This window comes from Saimiri boliviensis, chromosome 15 (assembly GCF_048565385.1).
Source record: "Saimiri boliviensis isolate mSaiBol1 chromosome 15, mSaiBol1.pri, whole genome shotgun sequence".
Classification (NCBI taxonomy): Eukaryota; Metazoa; Chordata; class Mammalia; order Primates; family Cebidae; genus Saimiri; species Saimiri boliviensis.
Window position 1 is genome coordinate 67,800,612 of NC_133463.1, and position 13,989 is coordinate 67,814,600.

The window sequence follows — 13,989 nt, forward strand, 5'->3', positions numbered from 1 at the left end:
CTGTCTTCACATCACCTTCTCTGTTTGTTTACTCTGTGTGTCTCATAAAGAAGACACTTGTCATTGGATTTAAGGCCCACCTGAATAACCCAAAATGCTTTCTTCATCTAAAGATCTTCAGCTTAATTACAACGACACTTTTACTAAATAAGGTAATGTTCACAGATTCTGGGAATTATGAAAATACCTTTTGGGCGACCACTATTCAACTCAATCAACACACTACTCTTCCAATTATTCTTTTTTCCCTTTTCTTAAACTAAGTAATGCTAGTTTCTGTTATTTGCTGTCAAAAGAGCGTACATAGTTTGGTGTCTCAAGGTTGGTGGCAGCAGTTGTAAGTGGCTTGCACTATCTGTAATCTAAGGCTGACTTCAGAAGTTCTCCAGATTTAGTGTAATAAGTATTACTTTGGAACTTGCTAAAATTGCAAGTTTCTGCTCTCATTGCCAGAGTTTTTCAACAAATTGGTCCAGGAATCTGCATTTTTAACACTTCCCAGGTTTTGCTGGTGAAAACAGGGAAAGTATGAAAGCTCAAACCCATTAATGTCCCATTCAAATAAAAGCAACAGAAAAAGCAATAAAAAATAATTTGAAAACTTTAATAATGTCAATTATATAGTTATAAAACCAAAAAATCTTTTAAATAAAGTACATTCAATTTCTTAGAGCATCTAATATTCAGATAATTTATATTTCATATACTTTCCAACATTAAACAATTGACTAAATAATGCATTTTCTATAAAATGATATTACAGCTTATACAGATAAAATTATAAAAATACTCCACACAGAAAAAAATGGCAGTACCTATTAGAAAAATGCGACAAACTTCCCATTAAAAATATATATTTTATCTCTTTTGTCATAAACATAATTTTTTCTTTCTAAAAGTAAGTCTTATACCATTTCTTTATAGGATGATAATATGTACAAACCCTATATCTGAATGAATATAAATAGCAATACTGTAATAGTGTTACAGATATATTAGTAACTTTTACAGAAAAAAATATGGCTTTCTAATAAAAGCCTCTAGCATAGCTGAAGTCTCAAAGCTATTTAAGTTAGACATTCTCATATTCAGTAAGGCACAATGGAGTCTAGTTTTTTTGTTTGTTGTTTTGTTTTTTTTTTTAATTTCCATCTGAATTACTGCAAGCAGTAGTAAGGGAAAATATAGTCAGTAGATAATGGACCAGATCTGATAGTTTGATTAACCATTTGGGGTTTATTTGGGGAGATAGTAGTTCTTTCTCCACATCCTAGTTTCTTTTAATGTTCTGTGGCAAAATCAGTCATTGGTGATGAGAAAGAAATCACTGAACCCCTCAAGTGCCTGAGAAACAGTTTACTCATCCATGAGATCTGGCCAATTGCAAAGAAACAGCCCAATGGCCATTTCCAGTTATAAGCAGCTTATTTTTACTGATTGGACCTGGTTCCCTATCATTTCTAAAAATAACTTCTGATACAATTTATACATTGTGAAGCTATGAAGGAACCTGATGGTCTTCTTTAGACTCTGAGTGACAGTTTTGGGAAAGTGGTATGTCTTCGAGTGCTTTAGCGCGTGCATTAGGCCCTTCAAGGTGTCTTGGTCACCATTTTTTATTCTCCACAAGCTGAGCAGCTTCAGGATCTGCTCACTGGATTTGCATGCCTTTGTTGTTTTTTCAATGTCTTCTGCTCCGACTTTCTTTCCCGGTAAGCTTTCCATTAAGCTACGAAGCTGCTCGAAGGTGAGGTTAGCATGCCCAATGTGCCGCAGCACGCTGTTTTCACAGAGGTCAATATCTGCATAAAGCAAAAGCCCAAAAAAGCATTCACATCATTTATATTCATCCAATGCCATCATAAAACCAGCCTGAGGCAAAAGGTTCTTACAGAATTTCATAATTATATTTCAATGGTACCCTTTTCCTTTTTTTGAGGGGGGTTAAGTGACACCATTTATTTCTAAGAACTGAGATAAATACTGTTTTTTGTTATAATAAGATAGTATGCTATATATTCTTGACATCCATCGAAACTGTGGATAAAGCCCCTAATTTTGAAAATTAACAGTAGAAAATAACACACATCACTCTGTTTTCTAAGAAAAGCTGGGAAATTAAAACCCTAACATTTCAGAAAAAGAAAGTATTCAAGTTAGCTTTGTAATATAAAGTTTCATTAATAGGCACTAGTTGATGAGTTTATTGCTCTAACTAGTCTTTAAAGAATACACATAGCACTAGAGGACTGCCTCCATGAAGAGGATATCCGAAAACCCAAAAATATGAGGTCAAGGAACTGAAGGAAACACCCAGTCTGGAGAATATTTCAGTAATAAGCTAGGGTATAAATCTAAAAGGAGGAACTAACATTTCTATTAATGACATGAGTCATTTAGTATCTGCGAGCCCTAAGGCAAATCAGTTCATCTTTTTGGGCTAAAATGTCCTCATTTATAAAATAGGGAATTTGGTTGCTTCCAATTTTAACAGTCTCTGATTTTCTCTTTTCTTTTGGCTTCAGGGCTAATTATATGTTCAAAGAATACTTTTGGTTTGCCCAAGACAGAATAAAAGTTTACTCTCTGCATAAATAAAAGTGTTCAACTCTCAAAGACATTGGTGTCCTAAAATCTGTTGCCTAGGTTTTAGATACTTGAAGTTTTTAGGGTTGTGCAAGACTATGCAAGTCATTTTACTACTGGTGAGGACCAGAATGAATTTCTCTTTGACCCTGTCTGCATTATGGAAAGCCTTCATCCTTTTTCTTCTAGCATGTCCTCCCAATGCTAACTGAAACCAGAACTCTTTCCATCCTGTGTCCTAAAGCTTACAGTCCACAGGATGAAACTCATTTTCTTCAGATTCTTTCCCACTTCTCTCTCTTCTCTCTTTATTTCTCTCTCTTACCATTTGTAAAGGAGAATCTTTATATAAACCTATAATATGTGAGAATGTTTCACTTTAAGTAGCTTTTTCCTACATGAGTCTCAAACGCTTTACAGACTTCATCTCATTAATCCTCACAACATACTCTATTAAAATGGTAACTTTAATATAGGACATATCATGAGGATTAATAAGGGGGTATTTGTAAGAGACGTGGAGCCTACCTGGAGAGAATTACCAAGTAAATACAACAGAGCTTCATGGTGGAGATGCAATGTATGTTTCAAAATGGTTAAAGAGCTTCTCCTTGGTCATCTAGAGAGGGTGTTTATAGAAGAACTAAGGGATCTGGCAGCATATTCCCTGAGATACAGTCCTGACTTCAAATGCATTTCTCTTCTCTTGGAGTGTTCAACATACTTTACAGAGAAACTGGGGAGCAGGGTGAGCACAAAACCTTGCATAACTGTTTTTGGAATCACATCTACATTATCAGTTGATGGAAACTTTTTTATTGCAACAATGATTACAACAGGGAAATGTGATCCATACAACTTAACAGCCATGCAGTCTTGCTTCTGATGTATGATAAATGGGTGTCTCTGATTTCTGATTGATCTTTTTATTTTTAGATGATCATACCTTGGATGATCTTCTTGACCATATCTTGGTCTTTGTTTTGATGTTTCCATAACTTCAGCAGCTGGAAAGTCTGTTCTTGTGAGCTGTGTTGCCGTTTTATCCTCTCTACACTCTCTGCATTTACTTTGGTGCCAGGCAAATTGTCTACCAAGACACTAAGCCAATTAGGCGTAAACTTTGTAGGAACAGCAAACCTGAAGAATGCCTCCTCACACAGGGTTACATCTAAAGAAAGGTTAGAAAACCAAGAAGATTTACTCAACAGTTGGATTTCTGAAAGTCTATTCAATACAAACTAAAACAGAGAAAGGCCCACACAATTGAATTTTGCAAGATAAAATATGCTAAAATACAAAGTTTGAATAAAATCAAGCCTCTGTTGGCTAGTCTTAGCAGCAAAGACCAACTGAGCTTATGTGCCTTCCAATGTTCTTTTTCAGGCATTGTTTTCAAGAGAAAGTTAGTAAATGTCTAATTAGAATAAAATATTTCTATAAATAAGTTACAGTCAAAAATTCCTATAATTGAATATAAATATTAACATTCTGTTAAAGGTTTACCTATTGCCCACAGGGAACTTCAAGATAAATGTCAAAACAAATATTATCACTGACTTTAAGGAATTTGAACAGTAATTTAGAATAGTTTGTTATTTTATGCCCAAAAGCCAGAGCATCTGGGTAGCATAAGTATGTCCCCAAAAAATGGGAGTAATGGGAGTTTGTTTTTGGATTCATCAGACCTGGCTTTGAATGCTAGTTCTGCCATTCCACTACCCGTATTTCATCTAAAACAACTTACACAGTGCTTTTGTAAATATTAAAGCCTCTATAGCACAGTACCACATAGTAAGTGCTTAATAAATGAAAAAAGTAAATTTAGAAATGAATTAGATTAATTAAATACAATGTTAAAATTTGATCAATCCCTTTAATACCACTTCCTTCATTCTTTTTTAAGATAAGAAAATAGAAAGGCTAGATGCCTTGCGTACGATTTCAATTACACAGTGAAAAAATTTTGGAACTGGGTTGGAATCTCATTTTATATCAATCTGCATTCCTATGCTTCATAAACTTCTTTGTAGTACAAAAAAGTATTTGGGGAGAGTCAAGCTGGTTCATACCATTGCTTGATTAAACACAAAAAAGAATATCATTTTTAGTGTGATGCATCTTTGAATGAAGGTCTGATATTAGTCTAGTGGTAGGAGTGACAAGGTGACCATACACACTAACCTGATGAATTGTCATCACTACCATGGAATGCATTTGAATAACTAAAGATGATTTTCTTTTTTGTGTTTAATCAAGCAATGATACTAGTGATCTGTATGCAATGAAAAGCTTAACACAATCAGAGTAACTTGGAACTTCCATGCAATAGATGCACTAATACCATAGATAGCAAAGCCAAGTACACATTTCTAATTTGTCCTTTTTTTTTTTTCTGAGATGGAGTATCCCTCTGTTGCCCAGGCTGGAGTGCAGTGGTATGATCTCGGCTCACTGCAACCTCCGCCTCTTGAGTTCAAGCAATTCTCTTGCCTCAGCCCCAAGTAGCTGCTGCTACTATAGGTGCCTGCCACCATGGCCAGCTAATATTTGTTTTTTTTTTTAAATAGAGTCAGGCTTTTACCATGTTGGTCAGGCTGGTCTTGAACTCCTGATCTCAAGTGATCTGCCCACCTTGGCATCCCAAACTGCTGGGATTACAGGTGTGAGCCAACACACCTGGCCTAATTTGTCATCATTTCTATATCACTTTGCTTCTAAGCTGCCAGTTTATACTTTAGCCCTTTGCCCATGAGCAAGATTTGATTTCAGTGTGAAAGGAGAGAAATTCAAGCATTGAGGTGTTATCTGTGAGAAGATGACTTTTTGAGAGATTCTGAGTCTTAGCTAGTCTTAGCTAGTTAAGATTCAAGAAAGGGGAAATGTGAGTTTGACCAAGAATGCAGACAGAGTCCTTGTGTTCAACGCAGAGAGAGTTGATACTCCAAAATCATACAAAGACGTATTTTGGAATGTAATTACCTATTCCACATTTTTGAGTTGATTCATTGTTTCCGGAACATACATTGTCGTGTGTTGCATTTCCTTTCTGAGTTAGCAGGAGACCAAATACACTACAATTTGTGTGTTTTCTACAGGGTGCTTTAGATGACGTCTCATTTGAGAAGAACCCATCTGGACATCTTCTGCAAACTGTATTTCGCTCTGGGGTTCCTACGGAAAATACCAAGCAATTTAGTACCTTCTCACATCCTTTCTCAGCAGATGCCCTCTTAATACAGTTGTGGAAAGACTTTTCACTTGTTTTTTACTGCTACTATTATGTTGTACAAAACTCTAGGCATTTTCATTTTTCACTTCATTAGACAGAGAACAAAACTTCCACCATCATCCCCTTTGGCAGTTTCTTCTCCTTGTAATACAAATGCAAGTCAGTTTTCTCATTACCTACAAAAGGCTCATGAAAAGTGAGAGGAAAAAAAAGAAGGGTAGGATGTTCATTAGTCCTGCCTCTGCTGAGCAGCAGTAAGGCCTTGTTGTCAACCATATTCTTCATACAATTATTCCTAGAAAATCATCAAGGTAACTGCTGTGTGTCTGCTGTAATATCACTCTTCGAAATTAGTACCCATTGAATGCTGCATCATTAAATTCCAATCAGTTCCTACTGAAGTTCTTTCTTTCCTGAATCCTAATTGTGAAGCAACTCATAAGTATGCTAACCTTGAGACGTAAAAATTTACAACATTATAATAAACTTTTGAAGGTGGCAATAAAGTTGGCCGCTGACTCAAAAGTGTACGCCTGCAGTTAAGCTACATAGTAAACGGAAGATGATATACTATTTGCTTAAACTGTTTAAAAGAGCAGAGTCGTTAAAACTTCAGGAAGGGTGACTGCAAGGGCATTTGACTTCATGATGGAAAGATATTTGATAAATGTGAAAAAATCATTGGCAGGAAAATTTGAACCAGTCAACAACTAAAGATGCTTTTAAAAATAAATATCTTCAAACACTTGACTATATTACGCCTGGCTAGATCAAACATTCCAGTGTATCTGAATATGAAAATATCTCCATCTAGTGTAAGCTATTTGAACAGATTTAGACTTCAATATTCATATGTAGATTTTACAGGCTAATTCTGGCTTATGCAATATAACACATATGAAAGAGACAAATGAAAGCTACAGAAAGTTATTAAACTTCATTTATAAAAAGTTTCAACCTCCTACCTCATTATATCTTTTACTGAAACCAGAAAATAAAAAAGGGGGAAAAATGGGTTGGTTCTAGTTTCATCTCCTGTCTCTTTCCTTTCTAAAGGGATGGATGATTCATTGACCTGTAAAAATGACAAAGGGCTGGCAGAAAAAAAGGAGCAGGAGGGGAAACCGCAGCCTAAAACCTTCACAGATTAAATGTTATTTCCAGCATTGCACTGAGGGGTTTTTTTGTGTTTGTTTCTGTGTTTGTTTTTAGTACTTTTCTACTACATCCTACTCCTTAATGGCATCCAACTCTACACCAAATTCTATAATATCATAAGCAGAGGTTATTTGGGCAGGGATTCCATGGTGTTCTTTCATTGCGAATTAACTAGAAATAAGTGACTTGGACACCTGGACCCAGGTCTCCCTTTGTTGACTGACATATACTCTGCATGAAGAAGAATCTTTTTTGAGGGGGGAAGAGGGATGGAGTCTCATCTGTGTCACCCAGGCTGGAGTGCAGTGGTGTGACAGCAGCTCACTGCAACCTCAGCCTCCTGGATTCAAGCAATTCTTCTGTCTCAGCCTCCTGAGTAACTAGGCTTATAGGCATGTACCACCATGCCTGGCTAATTTTTGTATTTTTAGTAGAGGCAGGGTTTCACCATGTTGGCCAGGCTGGTCTCAAACTCCTGACCTCAGGTGATCCACCGCCTCAGTCTCCCAAAGTGTTGGGATTACAGGCATGAGCCACCATGCCCAGACTAAGAATCTTGCCATTCTTCAGATACATATCTGTGGCTTGAGTCTTCTCATGCATGCTAGTGATAAGATCTTATGTGTAAGGTATTTCTTTTAGGTAAGTTAGCTTTTTAAATTATTTAAGAGAAAGACTCTAAGAATGATAGAACTAATGTTTCATAATATATTCAGAGGCTTAACTAATGACCTTCCTGAACATAACTTCCCTCTTTATAATTGAGAGTGCTTTTTATGAAAAAAAGATCTATCTAAGTAATGATTCTTTTACCTTATTACTATCAGTGGAAATATAAAAATTATAACCTGGCAGGCAGAATGTGAACTATAATGATGGGGGAATTTGGCTTTACAGTTGAGAATTCACCATGCTTGCTATAAGTAATTCCACAGAAATTAACAGAATGAAGTAAATAAAACATGGCAAGTAGACAATCTGATTTCAAAACAGCAGCAGCAACAAAACGGTTATTAAATACTTTTTAGAGTAACACCACATAGTCTTTCCTTCTCTTTGGACTGGAAACCTCTTATTTCCCAAGAGGAACTGCTGTGTGGGTTTTTAGGGAGGGAGAGGTAAATAAATCCCACTGTGGTGCCAGTGTACACAGAGTAAAATGTGTACTTTTGTTCTGAGTCTTCTGGCTGCCTGCTTACTTCATTTTACAAACAGATTTTCATGTTTACTTAAGAAAAATCCTTGTTATTTCCATTATTTTTCAAAATTTTCTAGTTTCCAAGCTCTGTAGCCCACATTTAATATTTCTACCTATACAACTTACTGAATGAATTAAATAGATTTGCTTTTATTGGCTGGTATTCTGCACCCCCACCCCACCCACTACAATTTAGCTTAGCTTTTGAGTCCCAAGTACCAGCCAATAAAAAGTAGGAAGTATCACCAATTCCAGTATCATCAAATACTCAGACTAAGAGGAATTTTAGGGGACTCTCATGCAATTTGCATCTTCTGTGATTAATTTCATAAGATTCACTATTTGAGAAACTGAATAGATTTTTATTTTTGAATATGTTTCATTTGTATACCTTTAAACTGAAATGATTGGTCATCTAATAATTTAGACTTTGTATTTCACAACTTTTAAGAGTTAAAGTAGTTACAAATAATTAGCATTGATTACCCTGTTGTTCTTAACCAGGAGTGATTTTGCCACCTGATGACATCTGACAATGTCTGAAGGTATTTTTAGTTGTCGCATGGGGGAAGGACTGTGATTGGTATCTAGTGGCTAGAGTCCAGGGATGCTGATAAAGTTCTACAATGCATAGGACAGCTGCCCACAAAGAGGAGTCCAGCCCAGGAATCCAGATATTTCTTAAAATATCAGTAAAGCCGAAGTTGAGAAACACTGCTTCAAATTGAGTCCTCAGTATCTATACTGGTTACTTCCTCCATCTAAGAAAGTGGATGCTCTTAATTTTCTCAAGCGATGAAAAGTTATAGACTAAACTGAAGCTTCGCAATGTGGTAGAAAAAAATGTGGGTTGCTCGTTTAAAACATTCAATACACATGAGCCCTAACCTATGCTGTTCAAAATGCAAAAGTGAAAGTACTTTGTTTATAGACAAGTGCTTGCTCTTGGCTTGACAATCTGTTTTGTCTGAGATAAAGAATAAGCTCATTGAAGAGATGCTGCTATAGTCTTTATCCTCCCAGACACTCAGCTCCCATGCTAAAGGAAGAACTAGACTTGTTTTTAATAATGAAATGCAATTCCCCTCACCATTCTCATTTTTTACATAATTAATCATAACTGCTTATTGTCAGCACTCCAGAGTCTCATTAATATCAGCATAATTACTCTCTTGGTATAAATTAACATTTCTGATGTTTGTCAAAAAGCACTCTAGTTTGAAGGTGTCCATGCTGAAGTGAAACATAGAGGTACAGATCAACTATCAACAGTGCAACTCAAGTATGTTTCTTAAAAAAAAAAAAAAAAAGCAATCCATCATGCATCTCATAAGAGAGTAATTTGCTGCATTTGAGATTTGTCACTAAACTGCCCTGTCATGGCCAAGTATTCCTCTGAGCAATGGTCCTTTGGAAGCACTCCAGACACACAGTACCTACCTGGCAGGTTCCATTACCTTTGCAATTTGCTATCCTATGATGTCACCAGAAGAAAAGTGTTCTCCTAAACAGTCACAACTATCTGACTTTGCACGATCCTAATTAATTTTGCTGCACATCGACACGTACCAGCTTGCACGACTCCAAATCCAGGAGGGCAGCTCCTATGTTTCAAGCAGAACTCTACCTCAAGGTATCTTCCTTCCTTGCATTCGCACACGCGGTTGTGGGTGCGATTGCACTCTTGCTTGATGTACTGCAGCTCCTTGCATACAGGGCTACAGTATAGACATTCGTCACTAGTGTGCCAGCTGTCTGTGTAGTAGTGGTCAGGGCAAGGGGCACACACGGTCTTCCACTTTGCTGTACAGTGTTGTTTTAGGTAGGTGCCAGGAGGACATTTGTCACACAACAGCTGATGAGAAGTTTCTGCGTCATAATGAAGGTACTTTGGAGGAAATGTTTCCTGGGTGGTCCATTTAATGGAGATGTCCAGAAACTAGAAGGAGAAAGGAACACAGTGACATGTTAGCATGAAAATAGGGCTGTTCTTACGTGCAATAGTATCATTTGACTAAAAAAGTCCTGTATTACCTTAAGCCTAATGAGATGCACCACAAAGTAAGCTTAGAAGCCATAATTTTTGCCTCTAGTAGCTTAATCTCAAAGACCAGGAGTGCAGATAGCAGTAAACATATTAGGTAAAATCCAGGCTCAAAGATGACTAGAGTAGAAAGCTCATCAAAATAGAACTTAAAACACTTAGATGCACTACTGAATTAGCATGTGACCTGAAAGACACTTTGTCTTTTTGGGTTTCAGGATTATCTCTAGGTGAGTAAGTTGGATTAACTAGCAGTTCTCAGAAGAGCTACACCAAAATCACCTGTTAAAAATGTAGATTCCTGGGATTCATACCCTTAAGTCATCTTATTCCCCTGATGTGGGATTGGGCCTGGGATTTAAAATACCTGCAGTGCTTCTGACGCCTGGGGTGCATGCTAAAAATTTCTCTTTTAATTTATTCATTTGACAAATAACTACTGAGCCCTTAGTATGTGCCAGGTTTTGTTCTGGGCACTTGGGATGCAACTCTGAATAAAATAGGCAAGGAATTCTGTCCTTATGAAGTTAACAATCCGATTAGAGAACTAAAAATAATACATTGTAATAAACTCTGCAAGTATTGTTTTAAAAGAGAGAGAGAGAGCAGGTAAAGGAGACTGGAAGCATGGAGGGGAAAACAGGGAGATTAACATTTCTAAGCGGGGTGGTCATATTGGACTAAAGGATACCTCTTTTAGTTTTCCTGTTCTAAGACTCGTTGATTCCAAGAAAATACTAATGAGTTGGTAATATGTGAAGGCACATGATTATAACAGTCATTCCTATCATTCATTCATGCAACAGATACATGTTGAATGCCTACTAGGTGTCAAGCACCAGGAATATGTTGGTGAGTCAGACATGACCCCTATTCCCATAAGCTTGCAATTCATGAAAAAGATTCCTCGAATTTAAGGTTGACATTTTCTCTAAAAATCATATTGACCAGCAGTCTTGACATCGAAAAATAAAATTAATTTAAGTAAATTAAATGACCACATCTCTTCTGGTGTAATGGGATAAATTTCAGGGAGAAGGCAGGGTTCAGAAGTTTCCATACATAATGGCAGGAAGAGGCTTGTGCAGTAGCGGGAAGAAGATTCCATGGGCAAGGGTGCCACTCGGAAGAAGAGTTTCAACTGGCTATTCTATCTTATATTTAAGGTTCCCCAATGGTCTTCCAGGGAGCACTGAAGTAGTTCTTCATACTAATTACAGGAATCACACACTCAGAAGAAACTGTGTTATTTGTGTGTACAGGGTGGTTTGTTTGTTTTTGGTACAGGGATCAACACTGACTATTTTCAGGATTTGGGAGGTGGTAAACTAAACAATAATTTTTTCTAAACTCTCTTCTTTGCAGAATTCAGGAAATCTCAGAGAAACCCCCTGACCTGGAAAAAGCATGCCAAGCTAGGGAAACAGCACACCCTTTTGAATTAGGGATGGCAAAGATAAAGAATGGCCTTTTTTATAAGCTTCTGAACATTTTAACTGAAGTAACTTCATTGATTTCTTAAGGGAATATGGCAAGTGTTTGGGCTGAATTGACCTAATATGAGTGATAAACTAGAAGAGAAGAATGAAACATCTCATCCAGAGTCACTGACCTTTTAACGGAGACAATTTTCAAGAGAGGGAATGTTACAATGTAAGGAACTCCCAACCAACAATATGCAAAATTCAGTGCAAGCTCAGAGCTGCTTCAGTGGTCTTTTTGAGGACATTCTCTTGATCTGCATGTTCTTGATTTTTCCTGAGGCTTATAATTGTCTCAGGGGGAGTGGGTTGTCACTAGATTAAAGAAATGGACCAGTAGGGAGAGGCAGCTTTGGTTTGCTCTGAAATCTTACAGAAATAGATGTAATCTATTTCTTCATTCAACGCACATTCATTGAGCAAACACTATGTACCAGGCATCATGGAGGGAACTTAGCATGTGGCATGCATAAAACGCAAATGGTCCTTGCCTTCAAATTCACAGCTGAGTGAGCATGTAGGCAATAATAAGTAAAGAAATAATTACAACAAATAATTCCAAATAATGATCAATGTAATGAAAGAAAGCAAGATGACATATCTGACTTTGTTGCTAATTTGTCATTTGAATATATAATGGGACATCTTTCAGGGCTCCTTGTATGGATTTGGCTCCAATATTTCTAAAATTCTCAATATTATAAAATAAGGATTTCCTGATTCAACTTGCAAAACTGTGAAAGTAATGAGAAATATGATTTTCTCTTGCTATTCACTTTCAATTTCCTGGAAAGCCACTTTGGAGACTTCTGTTTGCTTTCAAGAGGCCTGGCTTAGACATCCGGAGGGACTCCTTTATCTTGAGTGCCACTGCTAAGTGAGTCACATCCTGGTAGGTAGGAGTCTTGAAGTTTTCCCCAGCAGAACTTCCCACTGCTGGGGAAGTTTCCCATTTCAACATGGTTCAGGTGTGCCCATTTGGTCATCAACATGGACTCTTCTCTCCCGTACCAAAAAATGATGATGGGGTGGGAAAACTCCACAGATGGTACTTGTGTTCTTCATTAGAAGAAGCTGTATAAATACAGATATAACCAAGAACACTAGTGTAATTTCTATTTTTCTAGGTATCTGGACATGATATTGTGGGCTTTCCAAAACCATGTTTTGGAAATTTGTTGCTTTTTCTTAAAGATTGAGGTGAAAGGAACTCACAGAGAAAATAAAGGAATAAGGTCAACGTAAAAATTAGAGAATATGTTAATGAAGGTAATTTCTCCAAGGCTATCACATGGAATAATCATATACATTTTTAAAACTTGGAAAGCCTTAAGAAATTACAAACTTGTTTTCAGCAAGTTCAATGGGGCCTCTGTGTTTTAGTTGAAGATTTTCCACTTTGGTAAAAAGGCAGACTCCATGTGGCCAAAATTGGATGTTTAGGTCTCAATCTTTGGTTAGCCCCAATTCCCACACAGAATTTCTGGAATCAGTTACTGGACAGAGGACGGGCAAGATTAATAGAGCTCTTCATCTCAGTACTTTCTCTTGGTTTCTTCTGCTTATTTCCTGGAAAAGCAATGAAAAAGATGCCACAGGACAGGTCATCTTAGCATTGGCTATAGCTCCTTTGCCACTTGATGACATTTAAAACCTAATAAGTGTTCAAATATTCATTTCTGTGTAAAATGCAGTCCCCTGATAAATGTCTACCTAAGCTGGGACACATGCATAGGTGTGTCTGCAGAAGCATAAGGTGCTCTCTCTAGAAGGTCCTGCTCTTAGATGGTGCCACTGCACTCCAGCCTGGTGACAGAGCAAGACTCTGTCTCATAAAAGAAATAAAAAAGAGGCAGATACTCTATTTTTTGTGTTTTATGCTTGACTTTTTAAAAAGAATTAAATGACTTTTTCTGTATTCTGTCTTTCATCTTCCCCGCATTCCCTGTCTACCCATCATTTGGTATAGACCACTTATGCTTGAAGAGAATCTGAAACTCTTCTAATCTAGCACTTCCCGTCAGTCGAGATTTTCTTCCTGAAGCCTCCATTCCTCTTTTCTTGAAAGGACAGTTAAGGTTGCATCTCAGCTAGCTTGTCCCCTTCCTTGCTTTCCATCTTTAATGTTGAGCATTGTTAAAGAATTTTCCATTTTAAGCTTAAGCATCTTTTCTCATGTATCAAATGCCAGTAGACCATGGTAGTAGGTAAAGATGGTAGGTGAGTTGAATTAGCTGTTCTCTAATGCCTTTTCTAGCTCTACCTTGTATTATCCTTTGGTTTCATAGTT

The 13,989-nt window shown here is 37.1% G+C and overlaps 1 protein-coding gene across 1 annotated transcript in view; it reads right to left on the bottom strand.

Annotated features, from left to right (window-relative positions):
• Positions 1 to 339: 339 nt before the first annotated feature.
• TNFRSF11B (TNF receptor superfamily member 11b) overlaps positions 340 to 13,989 on the bottom strand; it is a 29,116-nt gene continuing 15,466 nt past the window's right edge. Inside the window, exons 2-5 of the mRNA XM_003933108.3 lie at positions 9,744 to 10,113; positions 5,569 to 5,760; positions 3,533 to 3,757; positions 340 to 1,802 (exon numbers count right to left, since the gene is read on the bottom strand). Coding sequence (XP_003933157.1) covers positions 1,414 to 1,802; positions 3,533 to 3,757; positions 5,569 to 5,760; positions 9,744 to 10,113 — 1,176 coding nt within the window. The 3' untranslated portion in view covers positions 340 to 1,413. The remainder of the gene's footprint in view (positions 1,803 to 3,532; positions 3,758 to 5,568; positions 5,761 to 9,743; positions 10,114 to 13,989) is intronic.